Source organism: Candoia aspera, chromosome 7, assembly GCF_035149785.1.
Source record: "Candoia aspera isolate rCanAsp1 chromosome 7, rCanAsp1.hap2, whole genome shotgun sequence".
Classification (NCBI taxonomy): Eukaryota; Metazoa; Chordata; class Lepidosauria; order Squamata; family Boidae; genus Candoia; species Candoia aspera.
The window spans coordinates 24873784-24898226 of record NC_086159.1 but is presented as its reverse complement, the minus strand read 5'-3'; the positions used below and the strand labels follow the sequence as shown (position 1 = coordinate 24898226).

General features: G+C 37.2%; 1 protein-coding gene across 1 annotated transcript in view; it reads left to right on the top strand.

The window, feature by feature from the left end:
- The window catches only part of SYN3 (synapsin III), a 182237-nt gene that overhangs the window by 5757 nt on the left and 152037 nt on the right, over positions 1-24443 (top strand). The window contains exons 2-4 of the mRNA XM_063308605.1: positions 11954-12011; positions 13801-13892; positions 22969-23125. Coding sequence (XP_063164675.1) covers positions 11954-12011; positions 13801-13892; positions 22969-23125 — 307 coding nt within the window. The remainder of the gene's footprint in view (positions 1-11953; positions 12012-13800; positions 13893-22968; positions 23126-24443) is intronic.

The window sequence follows — 24443 nt, the reverse complement described above, 5'->3', positions numbered from 1 at the left end:
AAATTCTATCAGCCTATGTCCTGCTTCGTTTTGTTCTCCCAGGCCCTGCTTACCTGTAATTCCAGGTGTCATTTGACTACCCACCTTAGCATTCCAGTCTCCTGGAAATAACGTCTCTTTTAGGCGTGTTGTCCAGTAGGTGCTGCAGATCCTCATAGAACTGCTCTACTTCAGCTTGTTCAGCATCTGTGGTTGGGGAGTATATTTGGATCACTGTGATGTTAGATGGCTTGCCCTGAATTCAAATTGAGATCATTCTATCGTTTTTGGGATTGTATCCAAGCACTGCTTTAGCCACTTTACTATTAATTATGAAGGCTACTCCATTTCTTCTGTGGTCCTCTTGTCCACAGTAGTAGATCTGGTGGTCATTTGATGTGAAGTGGTCCATTCCAGTCCATTTCAGTTCACTGACGCCCAAAAAGCAGTAAAAAAAATTAAATCCAAAGTGATTAAGAGATGAGACTCGGCTGAACCTTGAGTCTGAATAGGCTACATTGATGGCTATGAGCTCAGTGAAATCCCGTGACTCCCAGCTGTTCGCAAGCTGACCACAAAACCTCAGTTCCTTCTGTCTGCTGATGAGAAACAGCTGTCTAGAGTAAGTATGGGCAATCTCAAGATCTCTCCTTCTCTGGAGAGATTTTGGTGGGCTGGATCCAGCATCTGGCCACCGTTTTCAGCCACAATGTCATTCCGCTCTACCAAGCATATCAGTTCTCCATGTTCTCACCAGAAGTTATCAAAAGCTTGCTTTATCTAAAATTTCAAACTGCTGCTAATTTACTTCTCCTTGACATGTTCATGTAGCATCATGAGTTTCACATATCTTTGACAGGTGAATTGAATGGAATTAAAACATGCTTAAATATGGCAAATCATACTTTTATTTTGGATTTATTAGTGTGTCCATAACATGAGGTACCAATAATACTTTTCATTCATTTTATTCAGTAATCCTGCTGACCTGTTTTTGATTGGAAGTGATCTTCCCTAAAAAAGCTTGAGTAGAGAACTACAAGTTAAGTTTCCATGTATAATATAATACGGAATACCATCATTTCAGAACCGTCTGTTAATAATATTAAGCCCCAAACCTAGAATTGCTGTAATGTGTCAGTAATCCTACATAAGGAAGCTTAATCACTAAAACTTGAGCACATTGTAAATGTGTGAAATATAACAAAATAAATTTGGTAATACTGATACAGCAGGACTAGTACACATTTTCAAATGTGTTCTAGTATACAAATCTAAATAAATTTCTCAAAGAAAAAGTATACAAGTTAACCATAGATACATACACAGAAAAGAAAATAATTCTATTCCTTATAAAGTAGCTTCATTTCTAATTCTGCTGGTCCATCCATAGTGGCCCTTTATAGACTATCTATTTAACTGAGTATAATCAACTTGAAGATGTGCAGTGCAAAGTAGGTTCCACTCTGTTCAGTGGGTTTATTCCTTAATTAGAAATCTAGATTTTCAGCTTTTTAAACTTCAGCATGTGCAGTACAAACAGTTTGAATTGCATTAATGGTAACTAACTTTTAACCATGCAAGAAGAGGCATTCCTGGAATTAAATCAGAGAGTTTATTGATAGATGGATGGCCAATTTGTGGCATAGATACCACAAGAGGTATATTATGTAGAGATTTTGAACATCAGCAATAGCTTAACATGGTGTATAAAACCTGTAGAATCAAAATTTTCAAAAAAGGTCAAAATAAGAGAATGTCCTGTATAGAATATCCTTACACAATTAAGTTCCTTTCAGTTTTATTCAACCAAAGTTTGGAAAATTCAAGGTGAGAGTATTTTTGGAAAAGAAAGCAACAAAGATAATGAGGGGCTTGGAGTATAAATCCAGTGAAGAATGGTTAAAGGATGGGTATGTTTGGCTTAAAGAAGAGAAAGCTAAGGGGAAACATGATAATACTCTTACAATACTTGTAGGGTTGTCGTAGAGAAAAGGATGTGAATTTATTCTCCATAATGCCTTAAGATGGGACAATAACTAATGGGTGGAAACTTTACAGAGAGATCCAAACTCAAAATAAGGAGGAATGTCAGGACTTTGAGAACAGTCTACCACCTGGTGCCTTGGGTGCTCCATCACTGGACGGCTTCAAAGGTTGGACAGCCATTTGTCTGGGATGATTTGTGGATACCTGCACTGCAACCAGAAATCTTCCAAGGTTCCTTTCCACAATATGATTCTATATTTCTGGTTGTTTGTATTAGCAAATGCTACTATCTGGACTCAGCTATGTCTGAATTATTAACTTCACTGCAGTGAGTGAAGGACTTCTGATTTGAAATGCTTCACCCAATAAGTAAAGTTTAATAGCTGTTCATCCCACATTTCCACATTTGGATTATTCTGAATAGGGAAAGAAAACTGCACGCTTTTTCTCTATAACAACAACAACAACAACAACAAAAAACTACAGAGAAAGATTGTGTAATTCTAGGACATGGAAAAAAGAATGCTATGGCAGATGACATTCACTAAACATACACTGTCAACAAGCATGTTGAAAGAAAAGAAATCCTGAGTTATAGTCCTTGAGTGTTTTCCATACAAAAGAAAAGATGACTTAGAATTGTTGCAGATGGTTCGCATATACCCCACACAAACATACCAGACAGCAGCTCTCTCTAGGTAAACATCCAAAGTCAAGGACTTCTGGGTCTTTTGCATTTTCTCCCTTATAAATATTATTAGTGTGGAAATATTTGGAAGTGCTTAAATATATGCTGACCAATGTAGTTTTGATGTGAGGACAGATTTAAACTGAAACAAGCTGAACCATCATTTGTAAATGCTTTCAGTAGAGTGTTTCCACCCTTTACACTATTAAAAACAAACCAACTGCAATCCTGTACAAAGCAAATCATGTGCAGAATTACAACGCATGACAGCTGCATAGAGGTTCTGAGCATGATATAAAATTCAGACTATAATCAATTAATGCCTTTGACTCCAGGTAATTTTGTCAAAGTGACAAGACAAATAGTACTTCTCACATAACTGTGTAGGGTTTCATAAGTCTGTGCTGCCACTTGTATTTATACTTTATACAGTATATATTTAAAGCAACTTAGGATCCAGTTTTCCTGGCAGAAAAGTAGCCAAGAACTATAAGGATTAACATTGATACAAAAATAGGCATAAGGGGTCTGGAAAATATTTCCTCCTAGGTTATAAATACAGTCATGCAAGTCAAATTTGGTAGCCTAATTACTTTAGCAGAGTTTCCTTAAATGTACTACATATAACCCTCTAGGGCCTTGCTTGGAGTATGCTACTGGAAATTAACATTCCTTCCAATGTTTGATTAAAATAAGTACATTTGTTTTGTAGGAAGCATTAAGAAAGTGGTTCATTATATATTATTAAACAAAGAAGCAAGCTTAAGAGAAATTTAGTCCCAAAACCCTGAAACATTACTTCCAATTTCTTAGGTCCTGAACAATCTATTTTATGTTGACATTACAAATCAGCTCATATGTCATTATGTCATACTATAATCTTCCCAGTATTTTTTTTAAATATTGCACAGTAGTAAAGTTAATAACCCATTTTGGCCATAGAGGAAAAACAACCCTAGAAGCTGTTTTGAGTCAGCATTCTATTAAGCCAATTTAAGGATTATGAAATGATGTACTGTAGAAGTTTTCTAACTTTCAAAATTTCTTCATAAAGTGGCTAGATGAGATTAAATTATGTTTGTTTTCCCTCTTTCTTGGGTATTGTCTATTTATTTTATCTGTTTATTTTTTGTTGTTTTTAGATTGTTATGGAGTTTTTAAACTGTTGTTGTGTTGTACGCCACCCAGAGTGACGTGTTTGCGAGATGGGTGGCTATATAAATCTGCCAAATAAAATAAAATAAAATAAAATAAAATAATAAAATAAAATAAAATAAAATAAAAGGGTTAAAAAAGGTGATGATAGTCTGCAAGATACAGATATAGAGCACTTCCACATGGTCACTGTTACCAACCCCCCAGACATGCCTCAGAACCTAATAGTTGAAGGTCCTATAGTGGTCCATGATTATACTCACCACAGCCATTATGAAAACAGTTAAGCGGATGTACACTAATTAGGGAACACAGAAAATGCCTTCTGGCCAAATGTCCCCTTCCTGAATTTTGCCTTGCCATGTTGTTTATGACAAGGAAAGAAAAGAGTGCTGGGCTGGCAGAAATCCTCTCTGGATCCCAGCCCAAGAAACCATGGCACTCAGGAGGCAGGACAGTTGAGGGGAATGGGGAGAGCAATGAAGTCAAGAAGCAGGCTTTGGTAGGCATTCTTGCCAATTGAAAAGCAGTCTACTTCCAAGTATGCAGGGATTCAAATGTTTCAAACTGCAGTATTTCTTTTTTGTGATTTGAGATTTTTGGGAACTCCAAAATTGCTTCAGTTGGGCAAGAACAACAACAGCATGGGAATGAAGATATGCAGGGCTGCCAGAGGTTTTGTACCAACTTATGTTGACGTGTCTGTGGATAGATTCTTAGGGTTGTTTTTCTAAGTGCAGAAGCAAAGAAGTTCCCAAAACTTGTTAGGAAGAAGAACAAATGAAATAATTTTAGATCTTCCATTTCTGGAAAATAAAATCTAGCAGTTAAAATCAACCCTTTAAAACAGTAAAGCCAAAAAGAAGAAGAAAGGTTGAAGGGGGAGAAACTGTATTCCAGTCCTCACATTAGTCTAGGGGCCATGAAACAAGATGGTTTGCTTCAAAATGTAGACCACCTGACTGCCTGGAGTCCTGTTATCCACTTTTTCTACTGGCTCTCTGAACAATGGCAATCCTACATGGATAGTATACTAAGAGCCAGACCAACTAGGCACACCAAGCAATTTATCCAGAAGTTCCAGGCAGTTGCCTGACTGTGCCAAGTCTTGGCACAAGATATGACCTACTATATGCAATAATTTACACCATTTCATTTTATTCTTCCATAACTTGGCAGTTCTATGCAGTAGCATTACGCATAGAAGTGGATTAATATAATTTATAGTTGTTGAAAGCATTCATTCTAACCTCTTTGCTGAATAGTATACAATTTACTGCTGAAAAATCTGGAAGGGTATACCAAATATATGAAATTTTTGAGAGACTAGTGATATAATAAAATATAGGAACAAACACTTCACATAAAATTATATGAACAGCAGTGGCCTGTAGCAGTGGCATGAGTAGTACAGTTGCATCCATAATAAGTTGTAAAAACATCAAAATAATGTACATGCACAAATAACATCTGATGCAAGTAGAAAAGGGGCATCATTTGCATCAAGACAGCATGATGCACATGTCATCATTTGCCCCCTCCTTTCCTCCCTACTCTCCCCCGCTCCCAAGACTGTGGATTAGTAATATGGTCATGCAAGCCAAAAGTGCAGCCAAATTATTGAAGGATAAACTATAATCGTTTACAGTACTGGCAGTGACATAAAGAAGCTATAGAAAAGACAGTTATAACTTGAAAATTGGGTTCATATGAAAGCTGTTGGAGAAGTCAGAGGGCACAGTGGTATGTAAAGTCAGAGCTACTGGCATGTGGAACTGGAATTCAAAGTGAGCTGAGCCAGAGCTCAGTGTGACTGAGGTTGGACGGCTGTATAGCTTTCTCTCTGTGTGCCACTCTGCTCCTTCTCAGTGGTAAAGGAAATGGTTAAAGAGGCGGTTAGGAAGGCAAGAGTGGACCCTGGTATTAGGAAAAGTAGATAATGCTACACCCATTCTGAGGCTGTTAGGTTGCAGTTTCCTTAGCCTGCTCGTATCTGCTTAATGAGATCCTTAAATGAGGTGTGTGCAGTTGCAGATGGCATAGCCCCAGGAAATGAGTTGCTTTGGCTGTTAGAGTACTCATCATTTTATGCACTGATTATAGCTGAAGTGGATTTATAAGTTGAACCACCTGCTAAAGCAGTTCAGGCATGTCACCCATGATAATAAAACAGGTCTAGTTTGTAGAGGACATGTTGTAATGGTTGAGCTAACGGTACAACTTTGGGGATTCTCAGCTTTATGTAATTCTCAGCTTTATGTAATGGTTGCCTATTCTAAAACACCATCAGACTCATGAGCAGGAATTCAAAGATATCTGATTTATTAAAGAATAGTATGCAGGATCACAGAGAAAGCTGAGAATGATGAAAGCATGCCAAATTCCAACTAAAAACCCTCGGTGCAAATGAAATCCCTCCCCCTGTAGAGTCTTCTCAAGTTCACAATCCCAGGTGCTCCTAACGGTTTCTGATGGTCTGTGGGAAAAGTCCTTGAACAGAGAACATAACCCAAAGACATTCCATTGTACTGATTTCACGTACAGAGCTTGGTACAGGGTCTCACAGCAGCTCCCTCCCAAACAGAAACGCGCGTCAGCACCATGGCATGTGAAACGTTACGATGTATAAACTACATTGAATCAGTGAACATGACACATGTGGCATGAGCCCCAGGAATGAACCTAAGCTGTCCTAATTCATTGTTCTCATGGGGTTTTCAAGTTAAGCTGTTTCCAAATTTCAGCTGGATTGTTTCTATTGAAAACAAACCCATAACAAACATTTCTATGCTGTATAGCTTTGTAACTATTTCTGATGCACTATTGAACTTTATTAGCAGGCAATGAGCAAATTATATACTACAGTATTCTGAATATTATATAAAATAAAGTTGTTGCAGCATGGTTTCCTGTTCATGCAAAGAATTCACTCAGTCAAGAGTGGATAATAGTATTTTATTCCTGCAGAGAAGGGAGCTATCTTAACATTTATCCATTTAGTACAGTACTTTCTAAAGTAGAGGTCTTTCCCAACCACTACAACATATGAGCATTTAATAAGGTAAGAAACTGGTCCTACTGCTGTGCTATAGCTTCATTTTCACTTAATCTAGATATAGATACAGAAGGATATGGGTGACATCAGTGGCAAAGGAAATATGAACTCATGGTTCCTCTGCACATACAGTGCATTGCCAGCCAACAAGCTGTCTAATCCAACTCATACAGTGTTGTTGGTTTTCCTGCCAACCAAAGTATCCTTATGCCTCTCTTTATCTTTTGTTGTTACCCAGTTTCTATTAACTGCCTGAAGTGTCTTCAGGTCTAACAAATTGAGTTAGATCCCCAAATTGAGTAGGTAGAATAGCTAAGGGTGGTTATAAGTTAGAACTTCTGCATTTATTGACCAGTTTTACCTTGACATGTAGATTCTATTTTGTATTGACTTTGTACTGATTTTTACCATGCAAACCTTGCATCCCTTTTCTGCTATTTTTATATTGATGCTTGTTTATTAGATGTCATCAACACAGCCTCCTTGTCCCAGTGCAAAGATGCTCCATTTACTGTTTGCCAAGAACATATCCTCATTGCTATCTTATTGTCAAACATCACCAACTTTCCTTACAGTTGGTGATGTTCTAATTTCACCAACCATTGCCCTTACAGTATCACACAGCACAGATGTACACATAGCAGCACAGCATGGTCCTATGCTGGATGCACAGTAACGGTGTGTTGTGGGACCATCAAGAATTAGTGCAACAGGATGGGAGGAAAGCTTGGCAAAAATGGCTATGTGGGTGAACTGAATATTTAGATTTTTGTTCTAAAAAAAAAGTATCATTCCAAAAGAATCTACAATAGTAGATGAATATAGACAGGCAAATAAATAATTGCTTGATAACAGTGTTATCTGTATCATGTAGCAGCTAGCTTCCAGGAAACATAGGGGAGTGGTTGAATTCCTGATGTCATCAGCCTCTGCTTGCTAGAGCCAGAATGGATCACTGTTTATGTATGTGCAGCATGCTCCAGGGAAGCTTGATTAAGTAGAGGAATGCCTCCATGCATCCCTTTTCAGCTGTTTCCTCATTTGTGTAGTTCTCTTCATTCATTACAAATGAAAGTACAGACAGAAGGGGGAAAATATAAACAAAGCAGATAATAAGCAAGCAGGACACCAAGAACAAGTAGGATTCACTGACATAAACAGTAAGATGATTATTGATAAAATATGAGCACCAAACAAGAGTACATTTTGTTACATATAAATAGTCCTCTCAACAATTTATTTATTTACTTATTTTATAAATTTATTCACCGCCCATCTCTCCCCTACGCGGGGACTCTGGGTGGCTTACAATAAAACATATTTAAAGTTTGAAAGGGAGGAAAATATTATGCATATTTATTTTTTAAATTAAAAAAACTGGATTACCCTATAGGGCAGAAGGCTGTTAAGTAAGGAACAAGGATTTCCATTTTCCACAGGAAGTATTTTATAATTTGTATCTCTCTTGCTACTGTGCCATCCTGTTCTCACCCTTATGTGAAGATTCAAATTATCATTCCTGGTCCTTGTTTAACTCTTAATTTGTGGCTTATGGGCAAGAATAAGGAGAACTAGTTCCTACAGAAGAAATTTACTTACAGTCTGAGGAATATAGTGAAATAAAATGATGAGTTAGATTACAAATGACAGAGGGCAGTTATTAAGGTGAGTGAGTAAGAACTATCAAATAACTGGAAAGCTAATATTTTAATAAAACTTAATGAGAGCAAATGACTTACAGAAATGGCAAAAGTTAATACAAGGTGCTATTTTGTGAGAATGGACTTTCTGCCTTTTCTTTTGACATAAAAAGAATACTGGAGGGAAGCAGGAAAAATCCATTCAGATCAACTTCATAACTGCTGTCTAGATGGCTCCTATGAGGTTACTTTAGAATGCAACTCACGAAGATTTAAATTGCAAAATGTTCTTTAATATGTAAACAATTCAGGAAATTAATTTAAATTAAATTCAGGAAGATTAAACGAACAAGTAGAACAATCCAATTGTCCTTCTTTGTCCAAGGAAGGATATGTAGATTTGCTAATAAGTTTATAATCAGCCAGACCACTGTTACTTGGTTCCTTAAGATGCTAAACATTTCCTGCAGGCAATTCAGTTCCAAGCAGTAAGACAATAAATGAAACCAGATGGCTATGTAGAAGTGCTGTACACCAGCCCCTGAACCTGCAGAAAAATATGCCAGCATAAAGTTTGTATCCTGACCTGCCTCAGTATGGAGGCTGGTGAGTGAGAAATCCCTTACCGTAACGTGGGATGAAGTGAGCTGAATGAATAAAGGCAAATGTTTGGAGTAATATGTTCAGCTATTTATCAGGTCACTCAACTAACAAGTCACCAGTCAGAGAGTCTCTGTGCCTATGACCTATCAGTCAGGCTATTTCTAAACACAAGTCTAGTCCTGTGCTGAAAGAGTGCTAAACCCATGTCTAAAAATGGTCTGGTTAACATGTTGCAGACACAGATGGCCGGCATGGGATGAAGCAGGTGGAGCAAATGATTATTTGTTTTGAGCAAGCTGTTTTCTTAACTTGTCCTACAAGGAAATAGCAATGCTTGCAGGAAGTCCAAAACTATCCTCGTGGCTGACAGCACTTAGAAGGAATTGGAGCTGGTGAAAGTAAAAGGTATGGCCATGCAAAATCCCTTATTAGTTGAAGCAGCAGAAAACCTGTAATATACCCGGTGGTAACAGAAAGCAGCACACACTAGCAGAGCCTGGATCTCTTTCCCAGTTTAACTTTTTGTGCAGCACAGGACTAGCATCCTCTCAAGAGAATACTAGCCCTGTTTCTTAAATGCAGGTCTAACAATCTTTCAAGAGAGTCCTAAATCTATGTTTATAAGGAGACTGTTGGAATGACAGAAGTCAGATGAAGTCTGCACTGGGACTAAAAGGAGTTAATTCCTATACCATGTACATTCATGAAGCAGCAGAAAAAGAAGTCAGCAGTATAATGGAATCTTCTCCCTCTTAGCTCTCACAAAATGCTGCCTGCTCTCCTGTTCCATCAAGAATGTAAATTATCTCTAATCTGTAACTATGTAACCTATGAAATGATGCTGAATTAGATTTTATGCAACTAACTCTTACCAATAAGCATCTTGCATTTGACAACACCTCTGCCAGCAAGTCATGGGTCCAAAGAACAAGTTATCTGGAAAGAACAACAGTTTTTTGTTGCTCAGATTGCAGATTAAGCTAATGTAAACTTACCCAATGGAAGCTACTCTACAGAGGCCGGAACGTTAGAAACTGATTCAGAGACAGAGTGGCTGGCAAAGGCTACAATCCAAATATAATAAAGCTAACCAGTAAAAGTTAGCAGCTATGGACTTCTAAAATGGAAATGCCTCTCTCTGGGGATGATCTGTGGAAATTATTACCACAGAAAAAGCTTGAGACACAGGAGATCGCAAACCAAGAGCTATAACCAATTTAGCTGTGGAAGATGTACAGCCAATTAATATAAGAAGAGGAAATATTGCTAAAGGAATCTGGATTTGCCTATAGAAATTGCTTGAGAGGACTAATAGTTAACTGTATGGGCTAAGGAGTTTGCATGGAACAAAATTGCACAAATCTCAGATACAGGAATATGTGAATTTAATGCTAAAAACTATATACAACTCAGAACATGGAAGAGGAAATTACAGTAGAGGCAACCATGTAGCTGTTAGAATGAAAGTTCATGCTAGAGTATGTGAGATTCAAGTTTGATTGATAAACATCATCACCCCAGGAGGGAGAATGCAGGCAAGCAGGCAAAATGAGATAGTTCTTAAGCCCTAGGGAGAGACAGATTGAAAGAGGCCCTGCACTGTTTTCACTGCAACAGAGCAGGGCATCTAGAGAAAGACTGCTCACTCTGGAAGACTGAGGATCACAAGAGGGAACTGTTGCAAGGAAAGAGGCAGCAAAAGCCACAACTAGTAAAGTGAAGAGAGTGGATGTCTACAAATCACAAAATGAATGCTTCAAAACAATCAAGGTAGGCAATGGATCAGAAGGGTGCATAGATTCTAGGGTCAGTGGCAAAATAAAGCATAAAACTATGAATATGTAAAAAAATAAAGTTTACCTAGTAGATGGGAAGAACCTAGCTGTGGAAGGAATTGAATAGGGAGTCTTTGGGACTCCAGCACCAAAATTTTGATATGAAGTAGCCCTTACTAAGGAAGCTGCTAGGTGAAGGTCCAAATAAGCTCCAGTAGTGCCCAACAGAAAACATGAAGGCAGGCATCCTGATAAAGCCATGACCACAGATCAGCAGAATGAACCTTGGACGATGAGCCACATACCACTGAGAAAGGATTTTGGAGTACCAACAGCAGTTAGATCAATATTGAACTGGATCTAAGAGTTAACTGCTAATTCTTGTGTATTCATGACGGGGGAAGAAAAGGAAGGGTCAGCCTGTTACTGTTCTCAGACGTGTATAAAGCAGTGTGGTAGATTCTTCTTCCCCTACTCTCCCAAGTGAGTTTGAGCCAGTTTGGTCTAGTGGTTAAGGCACCAGGCTAGAAACCAGGAGACTGTGAGTTCTAGTCTCACCTTAGGCGTGAAAGCCAGCTGGGTGACCTTGGGCCAGTCGCGCTCTCTCAGCCCAACTCACTTCACAGGATTGCTGTTGTGGGGAAAATAGGAGGAGGAAGGTGTATTAGGTATGTTTGCCACCTTGAGTTATATATAAAAAAATAATAAAGGTAGGATAGAAAATAAATAAGTCAAATTACCTTATTTGAGGTGCTAAGATAGCCCATAGTTACTATATAGTTCTATAACAATCAGTCTCACAACAGTAACATAACAATTTTTCCCTCCACTGTACAAAGCTAAACCAGAAAGTTTATATGAGTTAAATCAGCATTTCAGAGAATCTGTTTTTTAAAATGTGTCTTGCCTGAATCATCCAAAGCAGAGAGACAATAATGAGCAAGATGATTCTTGTGAACCACATATTTCTTCAAGAAAAAAAAAATCAGATGAATGGGGACAAAATAAACATATATTTAACACGTGTTCTCCTTCTTTCTTTCCCCACCCCCCTTTTTTTTCTCTGTAGGGCTAAATATTTTCAAGAAAAGAAGGTGAATGGGGAATTTGAGATCCGAGTGGAACAGGTCAGTGAGGAAAGAAAACCATTGTCAAAAAGCAGTTCAGGCGTGTAGTTCACTCCTGACTTTGCAGGTGTCAGCTAGGAAGAGATTTGTGTCTAAGAGAGCATTCTGGGGCTTGCTTACCTCAGATTTAATTGAATTTTCTGGTACAGTACAGTGTGTACCGCCATGCGCCTACTTAACCATGCTGGAGAATGTTATACTTGGTTTGCTGCTGAGTGGAAGTGCTATCTTTCTGAGAAAAACAAGTTGCAGTTCCTAACAGAAAAACAACTCCGTTTTGAAGGGGAAAAAATAGAATGTTTTATAAGTGAAATGTCCAAACAATTAAACCTTGTGGAAAATAATTTGACCAATATTGCTTCACACTGATTTTCTATGAGTGTGAGTGAGGATATACAGTACTTATGGAGAAAACTCTAGAACAATTTTTAAAAATCAAAATGGAATTGCTTTGTGCATTTTTGTAGCATCTCACCTCCCCTGCATTTTAATTTTCTGTATATGACCTATAGCCTGCTTTTAGAGCAATACAAAGAAGAATAGTTCCCCCTTCCCCAATTAATTATTGACTTAGAGAAATTTGTAAGGTTCTCCCCCACATTATCAGCTACTATCTAAGCTCTGTCCCCCCAGTATGGCTAGCTTTTGATTTGTTGGTTTGGCTTCATCTCTGAGATGCTAAACTTCAGACTTTTGACATAAAATAGGCCAGGCTTTATTTCTGATTTTTTGCTATGAAAAAAAAAAATTCCCCCCCCTCATTGCCCTGTTTTTTTTAACTTCTAACTTTTCCCCCCCAATAACACAGAACCTAAGGCTAACCGATTGAGCTGCATGCTGGCAGGGGGATTCTGGGAGTTGAAATCTGCATATCTTAAAGTTGACAAGGTTGAGAAACACTGACATAGGAGCCATCTGCTTTTTTGTAGCCCAGATTGGGTAACTGTTCCTGACCATTCTGCAAGATACTTCAGGCTATACAAATGCATTAAATAATGTATAATGATTGTACATTCTGGAAGCCTGGGGAGAAACTGCCTTTTGCACTGTCTATTCCACAGTTCCAGGTTCACATGAATATGCTGAACTATTACTATGGTAAGCTAGCCCACAGGGTTGTTCTAAAAGGGCCTTTCCTAACCAGATGGCCATGCTGGCTGCGGATTAAGGTCCTTGAAGTACAACAGAATTAGAAGAGCCTATTTGGAATTAGCCTAATCTGTGGTCATTTTGCAATGTTGTTTTTTGTAGTCAGGAATGAATTGTATTATGTAATTATTTTTAAACAATTACATAATACAATGTACTGCCCAGATTCACGATGCTTTAAAATTGTTCAGTGTTTTCAAATGGAATTCTCTCAAAATACAATGAAGCTTTTGGCTAATAGCACAAGTACAAAACTCTGTTAAGTTTATAACGGGCCAGTGATGCCAGATTTCAAAAATAGTCCCAGATGTGGTATTTGAAATACACATTTAAGTCCTATTTAAAGAATGTTCCTTTGTGATTTGGTCTGTGATGATGATGATGATGATGATGATGATGATGATGATGATGATGATGATGATTGCAGTAAACCTAACTCAGAGTTCATGTTGTATTATTATTAGACCATAAACACTTCTTGAGTGTTTCCTGTTCAAAACAGCACTAATTAGACATGCTGCTGCTGTGTGGAAATCTTGAGACAAACATTCCATTTGAAAGAGAAATTTGCAAATAGGTCACTCTATTCTGTGTGTTTTGTTATCAAGTAACCCTGTGTTCTTTTACTCTTCCACTTCAGGCAGAGTTTTCAGAACTCAACTTGGCTGCCTATTCAACTGCTGGCTGTATGGTTGACATGCAGGTCATAAGGAATGGCACAAAAGTGGTCAGGTGACAAATATTAGGGGTTTTTTCCCCCTTTCAATTAATCTCTTTGTCCTTGCTTTTTATTTTTTTTAAAAAAATCTGTGTTTCTCAAGTTCTGTCAATAAGGAATAGATAGTTGCAAACAACTTGTTATGGCCCCAAGCAGTAGAAGAAAGTGATGGAGTTTTTAAAGGTTAATAAAAGTACTCCAAGCAGCTAACAGCAATCTTGCAGAGTAGAAGCGTGAACCAAAAAAGAAAACTTAAGCTTAATTGCGTTCAGAAAATAAATTCAGTCTTCACACAGTAGTTAGATGAAGAAAAATAGAGATAGCTTACTTTTATTCAGTAGATCTGAATACAAGTAGATTCATAGTAGAAAGCATTTAATCATCACTGGTTCTTTGTAGACACTTTCTATGTGGAATAGAAAGGGCAAGGAGCTGCATTCTGCAGCCCCCCTGCTTGCATGCCTGCCAGAAGGATAATGGAGATTGTTAATCCCCAAGGCCAAGAAGAAGGAGGAAGTGGAAATCAAGTAATCCACATGACATCCCACAAGCACAATAGAGATGTGATTTGCTAGAGTGACCCCCTTATGCTTATGAGACAATGCTGAGTTGATCCCTGATAATTCCAACAGAAAGGTCAGTCTGGCTTGCAGATGTGTTGATTGTTGAAAGGGAATCTTTTAGAAACAGTTTTATCTGTTGAGCTCTTGGAAAATGAGTAAAATTGTTGTGGAAGAAGTGTTGCAACTATGCTGCTAAGAAATCCTTTATCCACAAATATTCCAAATGCTGATTAGGACATCTGCATATCCTTGGATTAAAAATATATAAGTAAAAGTATTTTGTAATTAGGAAAGTGGGCTGGTGACTTACTTCCACAAGCCAGTAAAAGAATTGTAAGGTTATATCTCTTCCGTACCAGAAAGAATTGTTGGAATATAATTAGGTTGCATATTTATTTCATTTGTGAGTAACTAATATAACTAAAATGTCAGGACATATCATCTTGGAGAAAATCTGTCTATGTGATAGCTAACAGTTGAACCTGACTTGATGGCATTTAATCAATCAAAAGCAGGTTGGGAGAAGAGAGAACTAAGGCAAGTCTTTTTTTCCCACGCTGGCCAGTGTCCAAGCCTTGGTTGTTGATGTTGATTTGCCTTCTCAATTGATCTGCTCAGGTTTAATCCTTTGGAAGTGGTGTTATGCTTACATTAGCTATTATGCTTATATTACCTGATTTGGAAGCTAAACAGGGTTAGATTTGGTTAATGCTTAGATAGAAAATGACCAGGAAACACTGGAGATGTAGACACACCAGGAAGTTAAAAAACATCCTGGAATAGCAAATCACTACTGTTGCCAAGAAAACAGCATGGTTGTGTCTATGTAGTCACTAGGAGTCAAGCTAAATTTGAGGACATCTTCACCTTTTCCTTAAAGTGAGTGAGTTTGAAACAGTTATTTTGTCTGTATTTCTCCCTAAAATCCTGTTCACTAACTTACGTTCCTTTGAGAAAGTCCTTCTTTCTGTTCTGACTTCAGGGACACAGTCTCCAGGTTCTGGGGTTCAGGGACCTAGTCCTGCAACTCTGGAATCAGCTCCCTCCTTTCCTTTGTCTCTGTGAAAGAAGTCTGCTTTGGCAGATTACTGCAACCACTCAGCATTTGCTCAAAACAGGTGATGATATGGGCCTTGGGAAGCTCCACACAGCTGTCTTGTGTTACTACCCTTAAAATAATGTGGTAGACATTAGACATGGGTGGAGGTAGATAGGGGAGATAGATGTGCTTGGCAGTATCAGTATGAAAGCATACTTCTAATACAAATCTTTTGGAAAGACTTCCTATTACTCCTCCTCTCTTCTCTAATTTCCCATGCCTTTCTCATAGCATTCAAATCAATCTCCATGGAGATGGCAAAGAGATCTGTCTGGTGCTTTAATCCCTGACCTCTTGCTTTTCATACCAATATCTTCTAGTTCATAATTCCAACCAAATGAAGAGTTGTCCAAAATCAGTAGAAAGTACAGTACCATGCATATAGAGGTGGTTTCTAAATGTGAACAAATTGTGGTAATACAATCAAAGTAATAAATAAAATCAAGTTGGCCAGTCTAAGATTGTGCTTCTTGCAGTATTATTGTCCTGTATTAATGTTTTGGTAAGAATAAGTGTGTGTGTACACACACACACAAACACACACATACACGATTGATTCCTATATATGTGAATGCCACATTACACCGAAGTAAACCTATTGCAGTGTAGACATGCATTGGTCTTGCACTATAAACAGAACTCCCAGGATTTGAAACTTAATACCCAATTATGTGAATACTTAGCTCTAATAGATGTCAAGAGTCTCTTAATTTTTAGAGAGATCTCTGCAATGTAATACTGTATTAATAAATTACTAAATTACTTTGAGTTTGGTTTAAATATTTGATAATTCAATGTTTTATTGTATTTTAGATTTTTTGTGCACTGTCTTTGCAATTATTAGCAAAAAAATTGCTGTAATAATTAAACATTTTTTTCTTATTATCAAAATATTCCTATGCTATCCTTCAGCTGGTGAGCTCTCAGAACAGTAGTTATTCATACACACACACACACACACACCTATCCATAAACAAAATCAGCCATATAGCACAGAAGAGCAATAAAATATATCCAACAAGGAGAAATAAAACAAGATTTAAAACAAATCAAACTAACGAATACACTGGTAAAAGGTCGGTAGTCTTTAACAGCCACTGGAAAGATACTCATATTGCTTTCAGGTGGGTCTCCCTGGTGAAGGTATTCTATTAGCAGAGTGTCACAACTTAAAAGACATTTCTCCAGTTGACATTAGTCATTTCAAAAGACAAAGATGGAACCCAAAGGCCACTTTCCTGGAGAGTAAGCAAAAAAAAGTACCTATGATGGTACAGAGGTGGCTTATATGTGTATCAGAAAACTTTGCTCTCTCTTTTTCAAGCTTTCCTGTAAAATGTATTTGTATGTAACATTTGAAAGAATGAACTAAACATAACTCAGCTGTGTAAACTGAAATTTCAATAGTATTTTAAAATCAGGCCAGAAGTATAATCCAGATTTGCAAAGGAGTTTTGAAGGTGACATTTTGATCAAATAATTCTTACTTAGTCACAGACTGGCTTTCTTTAGTTAGTTTAAAAGGTTTCTAGGTCATTTTAGCTAAATTGTGATAAACTGAGCCCATTTATTATAATGAATTCAGCAGAATCATGTACTTAGCATGATAACTAATCTGGAGAAACTTTTGTGGGATTCTGTGGATCTTTATCTATCAAGAGAAAATAGACTAGATATAAGAGTAATGATTCTTCTGGAGGCATGGTTGATTAAATAGGGGCAGAGCAGAAAATGAAAGAGCAGTGAGCCAGCCTGATAAAGCAATTCCAGCTGGTAAGGACCAAGTTGCAGTTATGAGGTTGCTAGTACCAGGAGTGGTTCAATGCTGTAGTCTTTGTCTGAATTTCAACCGTTTTGCCTAAACATCATTTATTCTTTATCCTGATGATTGAGTAACAGTCACTTGTGTGTCCCTACAATGGAGAGGTCACGGGCTATTCTGTTTCCTTGATATATTCTTATTCATTCTTTAATTAAAACTGACTCTCCCATTGATTCTGGTTGTCAGTCCTAATTTGTAATCTTGGCAGGGTTGTGACCTGTTGCACTAGAATTCCAGATTATCTGTAAAAAATTAAATTCTACATTTTTGTGCATTTATTACAAAGATTTCTGCATCACCTTCTTGTTCTTCAAGACAGTTGGTAGGAATATTAAAATAATAATGGAATCAATATAAGTAGCAACAGATAAGTATATATAAAAGAATTCAAATTCATAAAAGGCATCCTGGAATAACAACATTTTTCCTTGCCTGGCAAAAGATAGTTCCATATGTGATATAGAAAATCTGGAGGATGTATATTTTATGTTTTTAAAGGATGATAGAATGAGGTGACAGATAGATAGATTATGTTATTCTGTACTGAAATTCATCAAAGGATATTTTTGATGACAGTAATTAACCCTTGGCACTAAGTTATAAAGAGATGGGCTGATCTGAAGAGTTTAGCTGTCATTTATCCTAGACTGGGAAATGGAATGAGGAGACGTCATAAAGAAAAATATGTTACAAGGCCAGGAAAAGGCAGTGGGTAAAGGTACCTTCAGAAAGTGTTGAAAAAGGAATTAATACAGAGGAATGTGAAGCAAAAATCTGACAGGAAGCCTAAAAAGGGAAAGAAAATGAATTGCAGAGAGAAATAACCAGAAGCTTAAATGTTAAGGAAGTCTGAAATTCAGTTGATTTCAAATGACAGGTTTGGCCCAAAATTTATTAATTTTTTAAAGATTAAAGAGAAACTAATATCAGGAGGAGAAGCTTAAAGATTGAAGATAAATTAACATCAGGAGGAGAAGAACCTATGTAGTAAGAAGAACATGGAAGAGTATAACACAGGCATAAAATCTAGAGGCAAGCAAACCAGAAGGAAGAGCACGATACATAATTCAAACAGGGAGCCCCCAGCAGCTGATGAATAATTCAGTACAGGTGTTGCTTGCAACTATTTATTTCTAGCAGGGGTCACTAAGGAATAGTGATCTACCTTGGAGTTACATCATATAATACAGATCCCACCTTAGATAAATGTAATATGGGATCTGTTGTAAATAGTTTGATGAAGAAGCAACTTTATACCAGCAAAATAGTTCTACATAATCACACTATGAGCCCACCCAAAGTAGTTGAGCTCCACGTTGCTTCTTTATGAGAACCTAGAACAGTGTTACTCAACCTTGGCAACTTGAAGACGTGTAGACTTCAACTCCCAGAATTCAGTTCTAGGAGTTGAAGTCCACACGTTTTGAAGTTGCCAAGGTTGAGAAACACTGATCTAGAGGAATTATACCAAGCACTATTTTCCTTTCCTCTAATCTGAGTAACTGTTCTTTTTTTATGAAAAGTTGGGGAGGATTCAGTTCAATAACACTGATGAATTATTACTTCAAAGACTAAAACTTTATGGCTCAACAAATTTTACTTATGTTTTCTGAGTATCTGCTGGACACATGCTACATCATGAGGACATACACATACAGGCATTACGGATTATTAATAGTTTCCATGTGATGTAGATTGGCATATTTTTAATTTGTACTTTAGATTATTTTATTATTGTTCTATTATTTTGTTAGCTGCTCATAAGAATCAAAATTAATATAATAAATTTAATTCACAAATGACAGTGTGCAAGCTTCTCAGTTCAGAACTTGCAGTAAAATAGCTGGAACCAAACTTTAACTCCGTATTCATGCAAAACATTCCCTAATTCAAGAATTTTCACAATCTTATTCTTCCTGTAAGTCAACCAACAAAACATACATTAAAAGTTCTTTTTCCTATTCATACATTGCCAAATACATTTGACGAAAAAAATCTGGTTTACACATTCTCCACCTGGACTTCCCAAATTATACTGGTTCCTTCTTGTTCTTGTACCTTTTCCATCAGAATTCTGTCAGACACCCAAGGCATGCTTAACAACTTATCCCACTGTAGTTTTTGTATTCCTGTTGCTATCTTTCCCTTTGTACAAGAAAAAAAAATAGCAGCATTCTTCCAGTTGCCAGGCACAGATGCCGTCTTCCCAGTCTTGTCAAACAAGTCTCACAGTCACTCTATATTTTAAGATTTCTCCAGCCACATGTACAGCCCTACCATTTTTCAACATTCTCACAGCATTTATGACTTCCTTTTCATCCATTTTTTTTGGATGCAAACAACTGTACCATTTATTTCAATTCTACTCTTCAACATATCATGATTATTTAAATACAAATATCTGAAATTCTCATTTCAGTATTCCCTTGCTTTAGTTTTCTTTAAAATCATGTCATCACTTTTATTTTTAGTTCTGTTCATTCAGTTGAAGTTCCTTGTTTAGCCCTTTTCACCCACTTCCAATTTTTTTAATTGCCATCTTCAAAATCAGTCTGCATTTTTATGATTCTTTTAATCATTCAGGATTACATTTAAGTTCCTTGCTTTTTTTTATTACATTCTTTGCAACCACGTTTTTCTTTCTATACACATTATACAACATCCTTCTCTCCTCATAGTTTTTCTTTTCCACCACCGTTTTTACTTAGTCATTCTATCAAGCAGAGTTACACATACATTCTATCAAGTCACACATTTCTTTTCTCACTCTTCCAAGTAGCTTCTACCTTTTCTCCCCTTATATTTACTTGCTATTTATTCTTTTGGGAAATTAATCTTTCTTCTAATACTTTTTCATACAGGACTTGTACTATAGTTGTCCATTCCTAACCACCATGACACCAAAATGACTAAAATGACATAACAGGGCAAGCTCCAACTTACTTGCATCACAATATCTCCCAAAAACACAGGGAGAGTTTGCATTGCAATGCATGTTCTGTCATTTATCCATACCGTCCACACCCAGATGTCTGTGACTTGTACATTCTTTTCCTACCACCATACTATTGTAATTCTAATTTCTTAATTATAGAAATCTTTTATGCTTGAGTTTCTTTATCGTTCAGTTTGTGTTCAGTTCATTAATCTTGGGAGGGGGGGATAAAAGAGAAAGCAATAAAACAATTCAGTAGGGAAAATGCATAAATACAGCAGTAGCAGCAGAATGCAGTATTCACTTATTGCCTTAAGATGCAGAATGAGCTAAACTGCTGGGTAGAAGTCCATAACCTGGGCACTGCTACTTAAAATACTTGACTTTGAGTCCTTGTGTGGTGCACTTTATAGGATGGCTGGATATATAATAGAGGTATAAGGCAGGAATAATTATTGTTTTATTTTTCCTTTCCCAACCTGCTTATAAATTTCAAGACAACAAACAAACTCTTGAATTGACCTTGGAAATAGATTAAAATAGTGCATTGGTTAAGACAAAGCTGGAAAACTTTTGGGTGTTCAGAAGCTATACTCCACACATTTAGGGAGCCAGTTTGGGGCGAGGAGTCTTAATTCTTAATGAACACCACCCTTCACTTTACCTTAAGAAATATTTTGCTTAAAAAGTTTGTTCTGTGTTTTCACTTTTTCCGTTAAATCTTTAAGTCTTTTCTCAGATAGTATTATAAAATTCACGTTATGAAGAATAACAGGAAAGCTGTATGATTTCCTCATGTGAATGAGGTCACCAGTTTTTTTTTTCCCCCCTCAGAAGCTTGTTTGAGAAGGCCAAGAATGCCACAGCAGTTTGTACTTTGTTGCAGTTTTGTGCCTAATTGTTTATTCTTCTTGGAAAAATAATCCAGTATTCCCTATTTAAAAAAAATAATCTAATTCCAATATAGTACAGTACTCCTTGTCACTAAAATTTCTCAGCTGAATTTGTAAATTTAAATTTTACAAACCAGTCTTTAACTATAATAAGCTAATGAGGGTTCCTTGAGAGCAGGAACCTGTTTTATATGTATAATGACAATTATATGTTTTCCCTTTATTCATTTTAATCTCATTTTCTTTCTCTCATTATGAAGAAATTGGCAAATTTGGGCCACTTTTCAACAAACAATAAGCCAAATGAAATTCCTGTATGTTATTTCTGTGCTCTGTCTAGACAGGGGAGATGAACCAGACTTGTAAAACCACCACATAGGCCAGATGAGGATATGTGGCAAGTCTTGCTTTTATAAAATTACCAAGGTTATACTTGCTTGTTAGTTACTTAGTTACTAAGTAAGTAAGTACTAACTGCTTACTTTCCTCTAGGATATCAAAGTGGCACACAATGTGGCACTAATTTTAGATACGTGCACAGAAGACAATGTGAAAATAGATTACTGTGTACAATTACATTTTCCCCTGTTACATTGAGTTGACTAACAAGAAGACAAGCTGCTCTAACTATGATTCCATAGGTTTCTTGCAATGAAAAAAATGTGCCTAAAAAATTAAAAGCCTTTTGATGTAAACCCAACCTAGTAAACATGAAAATGCTATCCCTGCCTTGCTGAAAGTAATTTCTGAATAAGGAGTAGCTGGAATTGTAGAAGTGTTCAGAAATATAGATTCAAAATGTACAAATGTGCAAGGAAAGGAAATTCAGAATATGAGAACCATGTACTGAAGACACTTCTATAGATGTCTCACCTACTTGGATGTAAAGGTGGCAGACTCAGAAGGGAATTCTCTTTTCAGCTCCTGAAGAGTATTAACAAACATTCGTTGTTTAATTACTTAATGCTATATTCTGCAGGAAAAAAACCTTCTAAAATAAGTATGTGCACTGCATTCAGAAATGTTACTATAATTTTATATACTGTATATAGGTAAAGGTAAAGGTTTCCCTTGACGTAAAGTCCAGTCGTGTCCGACTCTAGGGGGCGGTGCTCATCTCCGTTTCAAAGCCTTGGAGCCGGCGTTGTCCATAGGACACTTCCGGGTCATGTGGCCAGCATGACTCACGGAACGCCGTTACCTTCCTGCCGAAGCGGTACCAATTAATCTACTCACATTTGCATGTTTTCGAACTGCTTGGTGTGCAGAAGCTGGGACGAGCAACGGGAGCTCACCCCGCCGCGCGGTTTCGAACCGCCGACCTTTCGATCGACAGCTCAGCGGTTTAACCCGCAGCGCCATAGATAGTTTCTATTTCCAAGGATTCAGAAACTGTCTTTGTTTTGTCATTTATACAGATTGTTGCAAAAAGTATCACTGGATCTATCCAAAATTCTTAGAGAAGAACTTCTAATTGACTTTTCTATATTAAAATAATATATTTCAATCTTATCCCAGACTATTCTAGTGTGAGCTGAGTGCTAGTGAAATATATGAGAAATGTATTGGAAGTTTTAAAACTCTATTGCTGTAGGAAATGAAAGATTTTAGATGTTGTCTTTAATGTAAAGCCATAATTAGTACTTAGCTGGAAATTTGAGAAATTGTCACCAAGTTAAGGAAAGCAGAAGAGGAAGATCCAGAAAAGGGAAAAAAAACAGTTCGGGATTGGAAGATTCAATTGACTCTTAAACATGTTATTTGATTATTCCTCCTAGATCCTTCAAACCTGATTTTGTTCTCATCCGGCAGCACGCCTACAGCATGGCCCTAGGAGAAGATTTCCGCAGCCTTATCATTGGCCTCCAGTATGGTGGAGTCCACAGTGTCAATTCACTTTTCTCTATCTACAATTTCTGCAGTAAACCCTGGGTGGTAGGTGATATTTTTAAAGCTTCCTCACATGAAATGAAAAAGGAGTTCTTTAGGTATACACATATATGAAGGAATTCGAAAGTCAACTTTTAGTGCAAAACTAAAAAAAAACTTAAATCAAATTCTTTAGCTTTATCACTACTGAATATCTCATCAAACAATAGAACTGTATTCCACTTTCCCAAACAGAACCATTTCTCAGCTGTTTAATACATCTCAGCACATCAAATGTCTTGTTTCAGCAATAGCTGTTCTGGAAAATCCTTTTCTGCGCCTTGCGTAACATTGATAGCCCTGAAAGGGAATAATCTATATTGGGAAATAAGAGAAAAATAGTTTTAGGGTACATGTTTTGTTTTGTTTTGTTTCCTTGGAAAACTCTGTTTTGAGGTGGTTTTTTAATTCTGGGAAATTCAAAACTGCTGCCACCTCCACCCCTTCCTCAGGTTGCTCTTTTTGCCACTCACTGAGGAATTGTCCTTATAATAGTTTAATAACTGTAGAAAATCACACTTTTATGCAATAGTAAGATTATTTCTGCACCAATTCATTTTATTTGAAACACGCAGTTAAACTCCTTGTCAAAGAAAGGGCAGTAGTTAAGTAAAAATATAAATTTGCAGAGTGCCACTGCATAAAACCTGTAGAGAGTAAGGAAGATGATCTTGATGAAGATATGCATGCTCTGTTAACAAAGCAGCAAAAGGCAAAACATATTTTAAGTCCACCACTGACAGAAAATATGTGGAAGAGGCTCAGACAGACGTTTCCCTAATTCACAGGAATATAAGAAGGGGGAGTAAATACAGCACAATCAGACTTGCAAGAGTGGGTTTTTAGCCACTCTCAATAAAAGTAGTTTATGTGTGCACAAAATGGCAGACAGGCTTTTGCATGTGTGAAGAGTACATTTTTTAAGAGGCAGGGTTAGGACATCTGTGCAAAATAACTGTATTTATTCTTCCTGCTCCTCACTAAGTTATGGCAGGTCTCTCTAAGTTATCCCAGAGAGGCTCTATGTTCATGGCAGCTGGACTACTTCTTCACTTGATCACTGTTATGGAAGAACTCACTCTAATTGCATCAGGTGGCTCATGCTGACTTTTCCTCATTGTGCAATTCTTTCACAGTCTTGGTGGATGTGGCCTTTTGATCATCCTGGTGGTCAGGGTCACAATTGAGGCCCCTCCACCAAGACTGTGAAAGACACACACAGAATAGAGAAGCCAGCTGCACAAGTAAGGCAATTGTCACCAGCCAAGCAAGTCATTCCAAAGAAGGCATTTGCCACAAGGATGCTATATAGGTAGTCCTTGCT